Source organism: Sorex fumeus, unplaced genomic scaffold, assembly GCF_029834395.1.
Source record: "Sorex fumeus unplaced genomic scaffold, SorFum_2.1 ptg000093l, whole genome shotgun sequence".
Lineage (NCBI taxonomy): Eukaryota > Metazoa > Chordata > Mammalia > Eulipotyphla > Soricidae > Sorex > Sorex fumeus.
Genome location: NW_026606150.1, coordinates 7,755,210 through 7,765,181, shown reverse-complemented (window position 1 = coordinate 7,765,181; position 9,972 = coordinate 7,755,210). Strand labels below are relative to the sequence as shown.

Genomic DNA, 9,972 nt, shown 5'->3' with positions numbered 1-9,972 from the left:
CCCAGCGGCGCTCAGATGCCCCTACGGCACCGCCACCCCCCTCACCCCCTGCCCGAGGCCAGGCCGGGCCCTGGAGCTCACTCGGGACCCACAGAGGACAAGGGTCTGGGTGGTCTGGGTCACAGCTGCTTGCACTCACACGGAGGGGACCAGGACAGGCTGCTGGCGGGGCTGACCCTGGGGGGAACTGACCCTGGGAGGGCTGATGGGGGCGGGGTGTGACCCTGGCTTTGCCTGACCCTGGCATGGCCTGGCTCCTGCCTGCCCATCCTGCTGTGGCCGCAGAGGATACCCCAGACCGGGCCCAGGCGCTGCCCACCGGAGCAGGACCCTTCACTGAACTGGCACTGAGCTGGCACACCGTGGGCAGGGCCTTGAGGAGCTGCCCGCAGGCACCCAGGGGAGGGGCTCGTCCCACACAGGGTCCTGGCACCAGACGCCCCTCAGATCCAGTCATCCGTCCCAGGAGCAGGCCCAGGGCTCTCGCTGGCCCTGCCCCCAGCCCTCAGCGTCCTGCTGGTTCCTACAGGGCTCGGGGCTCTGCAGACTGAGGGTGCCCGATGTGTCTGCCCGGAGCAAGGGTCCGAGGAAGCAGCTTTCGCTCAGTGCTCAAAACCGATGTGGACACTTATGTCCGCAGAGGCACCTCCAGGAAGCCCTCCATCCTGCGTCCCCCACTGATACGAACTAGCCTGGTGTGCAGGCAGACAGCCGTGGGGAGGGGTCCAGGGTGGGCAGAGTTGTGCCTCTTAGGGTTCCTGTGACCAGTGGGCCTGAATGGGGCCCCCTATGGGCGGGAAGGCAGTGCAGGGCTCAAGGCGTGGGCCTGGCACACGATGATCCCGGCTCCATCCCCAGCACTGCAGGTCCCCAACATCCTTGGGGCCCCCAGAATAGTGATAATAACAAGTACCTCAGCAGACAGCAGCGGGGCCCTCCCTGTGCCCTGGCACCTGCCACTTCCCACCCTGCAGGACCAGCCCTGAGCTGAAACGCAGGAGACCAGCACCTCCACCCGCCGGGCTGAGGGGACACCCACTCTGCTCCGAGTGCCTGGACATCGCAGGTGAGCTGGTCCCACCGCCGTCCCCACACGGGCAGCCGGCAGGCTGGGGTTTATTCTCGGGGCCTGGGGGAGCTGCTGTGTGCTGGACAGTGAGCGGGTGGGCACTTCGTGCCGGCAGGGCCGGGGGCTGGGGGGGGAGGGGTGGCCCTTGCAGGTGTTCACATCCAAGGTGGTTTCCCGTCTGGAATCTGCTGTCCCGAATGAGGTAGAAGGAGTAATAGACGGTGCTAGGAGGAGGAGGTGGGGGTTCTAGAGGAAGGGAGAGAAGATTCCAGGAGGAGGAAGACGGTCCCAGGTAAGAGAAGGCTCTCAAGGAAGCAGTAATCGTTTCCAAGGCGAAGGAAGAGAGCAGAGTCCGGGAGGAGGTAAGAGAAATTCTACCAGAGAGTAGGAGAAGGTTCTAGGGGGCAAGAGAAGGTTCTAGAAGGCGAGAAGAGCTGGTTCTAGGAGTTGGTGGAAGGTGCCAGGAGGAGGAATTGTAGGAGAAGACTTCTCGGACAAGCTAGAGAAGGTTCCAACAAGCTATGTTGGTCCAGGGAGAAGGTTCCGGAAAGAAGTTGGGGGTCGGTGCCTACGTGAGGCTGTGCCAGCAGCGCCCGGGAAGGGGTGCTTTGGGCAGGGGTGTGTGCCCTGACCCGTCCCTCCATCCCTCCCTCCTGCAGGCCCAATGGCTGCCAAACCTCAGCCCAACGGCGCCAGAAGCAAAGGGATGCCCAACGGGGCCGGCTCGCAGGGCCAGTGGGGCCGGGCCTGGTGAGTGGGGCTGGGCCCGGGGGCGGCCGGTGGGGGCCTGGGGCGTTGCGGGGACCCGGGGGCTGCCCGCAGCCGGCTGCCGCCCACCCTGGACACTGAGGCCCCCTCGCCGGCGTCCCGCAGGGAGGTGGACTGCTTCTCGCTGGCCAGCGTCCTCTTCCTGCTGCTGTGTGCACCCTTCATTGTCTACTACTTCATCATGGCCTGCGACCAGTTCCAGTGCTCGCTCACCGCGCCCGTGATGGACGTGGCCTCAGGCCGCACGCGCCTGTCCGACATCTGGGCCCGCACGCCCGGCCCGACCCGCGGGGCGGCCCAGCTCTACGCGGCCTGGGTGGCCTTCCAGGTCAGGGGGCCGCAGGGGGCGTCCTGCTGGGCGGGGAGGGGGGACGTGACAGCCCCGGAGAATAAAGCCGCCCTGGGGGACACTAGCAGCTGCGTGGACGTGCTGGCCCTCGCATGCAGGCGGCACTGGGGGTCCCCCACGGGGCGGGGCGGGGCGGGGTGGGGTCCCATCGCGCTTTGCCTGCAGGTGCTGCTGTACATGGCACTGCCCGACGTCCTCCACAAGCTGCTGCCCGGCTACGTGGGAGGTGTCCAGGAGGGGGCCATCACCCCTGCGGGTAAGCTGCCGGGGGCCCTCCCAGCTGACCCAGGAACTCGGGGTCACAGTCTCTGGGCCCCCCTGAGGGTTCCGGACACCAAGTGCAAAGCCCCTTCAGTAAGGGGGTGCCCAGCTGTCCCACAGGGCCCCAGCGACCCCCCGTGGGGTGCCGTGTTCCTGCCCTCCCCGTAGTGACCAGAGCCCCCGGGAGGGCTGCGGCAGAGATGGAGGAGCTGAAGGAAGGTCTCCCGGAGCCAGCAGAGCCCTAGGGGTTAGGCGGGCTTCGCGGGTGCCCGCGGGTGGGTGGCACATCTCCGTCTGTTACCTGCAGGGGTGGTGAATAAGTACCAGATCAACGGGCTGCAGGCCTGGCTCATCACCCACGCCCTGTGGGTCGCCAACGCCCACCTCCTGCACTGGTTCCCCCCCACCATCATCTTCGACAACTGGATCCCGCTGCTCTGGTGCGCCAACTTCCTGGGCTACGCCGTGTCCACCTTCGCCATGGTCAAGGGCTACTGCTTCCCGACCAACGCCAAAGACTGGTAGGTGCCCCGCTGGCGGGCTCAGCGGCCCAGAATGCCCTTCCTGTGGGCCCCAGGCCTCTCTGCCAGTCCCTCGGCAGGCAGCAGATTCTCAGGGGACAGAGGTGACCCGTCCACTCTTCCTCTGGGGCAGCTGGGGCCAGGCAGTCCTGCTCAGTATTGTTTACTCAGTGGCTCTGATGTGACAGCTTCCCTAGGAGGTACCAACTGCGGGGAACCCATTCCCGTGTACTCAGTGGGTTAGTGTCAGCACTTACCCGGCCGGCCACTGGTCAGCCATCACCCATCCACTACCCACCCACCCATCCATCCACCATCCATCCATCCATCTGTCCATTCATCCATCCATCCGCTCATCCATCCATCCACCCACCCACCCACCCATCCACCCATCCACCCATCCATCCATCCACCATCCATCCATCCATCTGTCCATTCATCCATCCATCCACCCACCCACCCACCCATTCACCCATCCATCCACCCATCCATCCACCCATCCATCCACCCATCCATCCACCCATCTGCCCACCCATCCACCCACCCATTCACCCATCCATCCACCCATCCATCCACCCACCCATCCACCCATCCATCCACCCATCCACCCACCCATCCACCCACCCATCCACCCATCCATCCATCCATCCATCCATTCCCTACCCATCATCACCCACTTGTTCACCCACCACCCGTCCATCCACCCAGTACCACACCCATCCTCACCTGCCCATCCGTCGATGCCCTGGTCGCCCAGTCTCCCCGCACCCATCCACACTCTCACGCACCCTCTCACTCTGCTCCTCCGCCTGTGCTGTCCATCCTCATCCAGTCCCTCACCCACTCAACTACCCAGTTCCTAGAACATCGACCCACCCTCGCACCCACCCCCGTCCGTCTGCCCATCCCGCTATCACCAAGTGTTTGTTGAGTGTCTCCTATGCAAGTGTGAGCAGTGAGCTTGGAAGCTGCTAGAATCTCCCTGTGCAGGTGTGAGCAGTGAACTTGGAAGCTACTGGAATCTCGCCTGAAATTCACGCATTGGGGGCGTTTACCCTTTACCTACCCGTGACATGTTCGATTTATGCCAAACACAGTAACAAGTCTCACAATGTTACTGGGCCCGCTTGAGCAAATCAGTGAACAACGGGAGGACAGTGACAGTGACCTTTTAACCTAGGCGTCCCCGCTCTGAGCACAGGTGCATCTCATTGGCCTGTCAGACTGTCTGGGGACCCCTGTCCCACCCTCCGCATGGGACCGGCCCCTGACGAGGCCCCTCTGGGCTCATGGCTGTCATTTCCCTGAGCGAAAGTTGCCTCGTGTGCTTCTCTCCTGTTGGCGGGCTGGACATTGGCCGTTGTCTGGGCAACAGCGAGTCTGAGTCTCTACTTGGGCCATCTTGGTGCCCCCAGGAGTGGGCCCAAGGGGCAGCTGACCAGGACTGTGTGGGGGTTGCTGTGGTCCCTGGGGGGGTGGGGCGGGGAGGTGAGGGTCGTGCCTAGAATGTCAGCACTGAGCACAGGTCAGTGAGGCTGGGGGGACCTGGACGCCGTGGCCTTGGGTCTCCACAGCTGCCCGTGTCCATAGGGCCATGCAGGCTCACATAGGTGGCACACGCCTTACTGAAGGGCAGCTGTTGTGGGGGGCACGCCCAGTGGTGTGCAGGGCCTCCTCCTGGCTCTGCTCAGGGGTCACTTCTGGGGGTGCCAGGGATCAAGCCCGGGTTAATGTGTTTGTTGGTGGCTGCACCCTGCCCGCTGGCCCGCCGGCCCCACACGCCTCCCCAAAGTGCCTGTATTTTTTTCTGTTTGTTTTTAAAGCAAATTCACCGGCAATTTCTTTTACAACTACATGATGGGCATCGAGTTCAACCCCCGGATTGGGAAGTGGTTTGACTTCAAGCTTTTCTTCAATGGCCGGCCTGGGATCGTGGCGTGGACCCTCATCAACCTGTCCTTCGCGGCCAAGCAGCACGAGCTCCACGGCCACGTGACCAACTCCATGGTCCTGGTCAACGTCCTGCAGGTAGCGTGGCCAGCTGGTGGGGGGGCTCTGCTGCCTCCAGGCCCCGAGCCCCCACTGGGGGCACAGACCTGCCCCAGGGATGGGCGCGTGCACACGGCCCTCCCCATGCCCCTCAGCGGCACATGGGCTGGACGATTCTGGAAGGTTCCGGACATGCGGAACTTCCTCCCCCAAACCCCTCCCCACTCGTGGGTCTCAGTGGCCGTGGAGACAGAGGCTCTGTCCACTCTGTCCCGTCTGCGACACACACTGGGCTCCTCCACCCTCGGGCCCTGCCGGCACCTGGCAGCCATAGATCAAGCCTTATGCCATCTTGGTGGCCGCGTCCCTGCTCCGGGTCACCCTGGACCACCCATGCGTCCACCTGCGGGATCTGAGGCTGGGGCCCCAGCCCACCCCTAGGGGGCGCCTAGGAACACCCCACAGGGCATGTCCCAGAGCTCAGTGACCCTCGGGGCCACCCCCCACACACACCCGGGTGACCGACCACGTGCTCCGGCCTCACAGGCCATCTACGTGCTCGACTTCTTCTGGAACGAGACCTGGTACCTGAAGACCATCGACATCTGCCACGACCACTTCGGCTGGTACCTGGGCTGGGGCGACTGCGTGTGGTTGCCGTACCTGTACACGCTGCAGGTGAGACGCTGGCGGAGACAGTCGCCGTGGTGACAGCCCCGGGCGTGGGGACCCCACCCCCACTTCTCTGGGCTCGGGCTCCTGGCTGGGAGCGTCTCGGCTGGTTGCTTGGGAAGCTGTGGGGTGAGGCTGTTTGGGGGCTCGTTGGGGACCCCCGGCTTCACTCCCGTCTGAACGTGCAGCCCCCTCTCCATCCTCTGCCCCTGGCTGAGGTGGGCGCCCCACCCCGTGGGCCCCGGAAGCAGCTGGAACTACAGCCCACCGTGGGAGGGGTGCTTGGCGGGAGACAGGCTTTGCCCCCCTACCCCCAGCCCTGCTAGCGGATCAAAGCAGCCAGGCCAAGAGCAGCACCTTGAGGCCAGACTAGAAGCTTCTGGAAAGGTCTTCCCGGCTGTCTCACAGGGAGCTGGGGGGAGTGGCCGCCTGCAGACTGACTGTCCTCGGGGACAGCCAAGGCCACTGCTGGTTGAGAGCCGGGGACAGGTGTCATCTGCAGGGGGGACGGGGTCACCTCCAGTGTCACGTGGAAGTCCGGTACCTGGGCAGGGCTGGTGAGGCCAGAGCCAGGCCCTGATTGATGGCAGCTGGGCAGAGAGGCCCCACCCCGCACACAGCAGACACACGCAGACCTGGCCAGGTCTGGGAGGAGAGGGGAAACCCCAGGGCACCCAATGGGCAACGAAGGGGGGAAGCCCCTGGGTACCCAGGGGACAGCAAGAGGCGTCCTGCATGGCAGCTTGTTGGCCAGCAGGCCTAGCAGGGAGGCCCCGCGGCAGCTGAGGATGGGCTGGTGCCAGCTGGCCGAGCCCCCAGGCAGTGGGCAGAGCACAACCTGGCCAGAGGTCACGGCACTGTCTCTGCTGTGGGTGTCCAAAGCCTCCTGGACAGGCTCAGGGCAGTGCCCCTGAGCCCACCTGGTTTTCAGTTGCATCCTGGACGAGGTTGGTCGAGTCACAATTGCACAGTGCAGGGGCAGTGAGGTAGAGGCGTGTGCAGGGTGTTTGCATGTGACGAGGTGGGCCTGGAGGTGCAGCGGTATGAGTACAGTGTCCATGCAGAGGCGCCCACAGCTGTGTGAATGAATCGTAGATGTGTCTGTACCGGGGCTGCAGCACCACCCTGTGGTCATGGCAGGCATTTCTGCTAGCTGTGCTTGGAATGACTCCAGACTGCAGCGCCACCCTGTGGTCACAGCGCGCATTACAACTGTGCTCAGCCAGTCTGAAGCTGCAGCGCCACTTTGTGGTCACGGTATGCATTACATCTGTGCTGGTAGCGAGTCTCGGGCCGCAGCGCCACCCTGTGGTCACGGCGCGTGTTACAGGTGTTCTTGGAGCAAGTTTGAGGCTGCAGCGCCACCCTGTGTTCAGGCGTGTATTACAGCCGTTCCGAGAGTCAGAAGCCGCAGCGCCACCCTGTGGTCACAGCGTGCATTACAGCAGTGCTCAGAGCCAGTCTGAAGCTGCAGTGCCACTTTGTGGTCAGGGTATGCATTACATCTGTGCTGGAAGCACGTCTCAGGCCGCAGCGCCACCCTGTGGTCACAGCGTACAGTACAGCCATGCTTAGAGCGAGTCTAGGCTGCAGCACCACACCTTGGTCACAGCATGCAGCCGTGCTTGGATCATGTATGAGCCAGAGCTCCGACACCCCGGGCTTAGGTGTTCTGGACCTCCCATGCATCTGCAGACTGATTTGTGCTCTTTGGCGCTTTGAACTTAGCTCCAGTTTCCTCCTGGTGTCACGGGGCTTAGTCTCATGCCAAGGTGTGGAGCTGCAGCCTGGACTGGCTCCGATCACAGCTGTAATGCGTGCCGTGACCACAGGGTGGCACTACAGCCTGGATTTGCTCCAAGCACGGCTGTAATGGACGCCGTGACCACAGGGTGGCACTGCTGCCAAGGACTCGCTCCAAGCACAGCTGTAATGCATGCTGTGACCACAAGGTGTCATGGGACTTGGTCTCAGAACCCTGTGGTGGTGGGACCTGCAGCCCCCTAGGTGCTGGTATGCACTATGCACTCCCTATCAGCTTCCCTCGCAGACTCGCACCAGTAGGGGGTGCTGTGGGCAGGGAGGGCCGCCTGTGGGTCTCAGATCCATGTTCTGGTCCAAACTTTGTTCAGTGCAAATATTCCTTTCCCCTTAGGTTTGACGTTGGCTGTAGTGCCAGTACAGTGGCATGTGGACATATGCCCACACATGCACACACACGTGTATATGCATGTGCATATGTCCGGTGAACCCTGAATAACAGGATTCTGTCAGGCATTGTTCAGGCTGGGAGTGAGGACTTGCTTTTTGTATGTGTGACGGGGAGGGGGTGCCTCACCTGCAGGGTGGCAGGGCCGCGTACAGGGACACTGTGTGTGGCCATCGGCTGCTCTCAGGTATTCTGGATGGGGGAACAGCTTGAGCCATCACACTGGGAACAGTGAGTGGACAGTCCACTGCACCCCCTGCCGGGCCAATATGTTGCTGAAAGAAAGCATCACAGTCATGTGGGCTCCCATGTCCACGCCCATGTCTGGGGAGACCCGTGTTGACACCCATGTGTGTGTGGGAACCCATGTCCACGCCCGTGTGTGGGGGGGGAACCCGTGTTCATGCCCTGTGCGGGGGCACCCATGTCCACAACTGTTGTGTATGGGGACCCGAGTCCACCCCCGTGTGTGTGTGAGGACCTGTGTCCACTCCATGTGTGCACACCAGTGAAGGCCTGTGTTGGTGGGGAGCAGGGTGGCCAGCCATGCCATGGGCAGCTGAGCCTCCGGACAGCTCCTGTGGCCCCCGCTTTCATCCCGGGGCCACGCGTGGCCTAACACAGCCCCCCCCCCCACAGGGCCTCTACCTGGTGTACCACCCGGTGCAGCTGTCCACCCCGCACGCCATGGGCATCCTGGCCCTGGGCCTGCTGGGCTACTACACCTTCCGCATGGCCAACCACCAGAAGGACTTGTTCCGGCGCACGGACGGCCGCTGCCTCATCTGGGGCCGCAAGCCCCGGGCCATCGAGTGCACGTACACGTCGGCCGACGGGCAGATGCACCACAGCAAGCTGCTGGTGTCCGGCTTCTGGGGCCTGGCGCGCCACTTCAACTACACGGGCGACCTGCTGGGCAGCCTGGCCTACTGCCTGGCGTGCGGCGGCGGCCACCTGCTGCCCTACTTCTACATCATCTACATGACCATCCTGCTCACCCACCGCTGCCTGAGGGACGAGCACCGCTGTGCCAGCAAGTACGGCCGGGACTGGGCGCGCTACACGGCCGCCGTGCCCGCCCGCCTGTTGCCCGGCATCTTCTAGGGGAACTGGGTGCCACAAGGCCACTGTGCCCACTGCCTGGGCTCTTCTAGGGGGACTGGGCGTGCTACATGGCCGCCATGCCCGCCCGTGTGCTGCCCGGGCTCTTCTAGGGTGACTGGGTTTCACACGGCCGCTGTACCCGCTTGCCCACTGCCCAGGCTCTTCTAGGGCGGCTGCATCCTGCCCCCTGGGCTCAGCTGCCACCGCAGCCTCTGAATGTGCCTTCCCTCCGCCTGGGGGGTGGTCCTGGGGCCCCAGGCCGCAGCCTTAGCCCCTCCCACTGACCGATTCCTTCACACGTGGACCTGCCCGCCCAGAGCCGGGCACTGCTTCTGGCTGTGAACTGCCCGGCGTGCCGAGGGCCTGTCCTGAGCCTGGTGCTCCCAGACCTGCAGGGCTACCTCCATGGGGCCAACCTGCCTCTTGGCCTCGTGGCCTTGACAGCCACCACAGGAGCCCCGCTATGGGGTCACCCGACCAGCCTGGCTGTTCTGGAATGTTCTCTGATGTCACTGCCCGTGATGTGGTACTTGTTGATAGTAAACTTGTGTTGGAAACTCCCCTGTGTGACTCCGCCTGTCGTCTGCACCTGGGGACTTGATTTTGTGTGTGTGTGTGTGTGTGTGTGTGTGTGTGTCTCTGTGTGTCCAGCTGTGTACGCACATGCATGGGTGTGCATGTGTGGGTGTATGCATGTGTGCTTACGGGTTTGTGTGCCTCTGTGTGCAGGTGTGGGTGTGTGTGTGCATGGGTATGTGTGCAGGTGTGCGTGGGTGTGTGTCACAGCTGGCAGAGCACGCTCCTGGTGGTACACAGGCTTGGTGCATGTGTGATGCCGGGGATGGATGACCGTGTGCAGGGCAAGTGCCCTCCCTGCTGTGCTGTCTCTGACCCTGGACATGGAGGTTGGACCCAGGCCAGTGTGTGTGTGTGTGTGTGTGTGTGTGTGTGTGTGTGTGTGTCGGGGGGAAGGGGTGGTTGCCTGGAAACGTGGTCAGGTGTGTGGCGGCTGCCTCAGCCGGGGGTGGGG

The 9,972-nt window shown here is 63.5% G+C and overlaps 1 protein-coding gene across 1 annotated transcript; it reads left to right on the top strand.

Moving 5' to 3' along the window:
- The first annotated feature begins 974 nt into the window (after positions 1–974).
- On the top strand, positions 975–9,461 carry DHCR7 (7-dehydrocholesterol reductase). Its single transcript, XM_056131820.1, has 8 exons — positions 975–1,066; positions 1,729–1,819; positions 1,943–2,165; positions 2,352–2,442; positions 2,755–2,968; positions 4,792–4,996; positions 5,504–5,635; positions 8,478–9,461. The coding sequence occupies exons 2-8, from the start codon at positions 1,734–1,736 to the stop codon at positions 8,940–8,942; spliced, it is 1,416 nt and encodes a 471-aa protein (XP_055987795.1). The 5' UTR covers positions 975–1,066; positions 1,729–1,733; the 3' UTR covers positions 8,943–9,461.
- Positions 9,462–9,972: the final 511 nt, after the last annotated feature.

Coding starts and splice junctions, on each gene's coding strand:
- DHCR7 (XM_056131820.1), top strand. CDS start 1,734: ATGGCTGCCAAACCTCAGCCCAACGGCGCCAGAAGCAAAGGGATGCCC. Junction 1,820..1,942: donor GGCCAGTGGGGCCGGGCCTG/GTGAGTGGGGCT, acceptor GGCGTCCCGCAG/GGAGGTGGACTGCTTCTCGC. Junction 2,166..2,351: donor CGGCCTGGGTGGCCTTCCAG/GTCAGGGGGCCG, acceptor CTTTGCCTGCAG/GTGCTGCTGTACATGGCACT.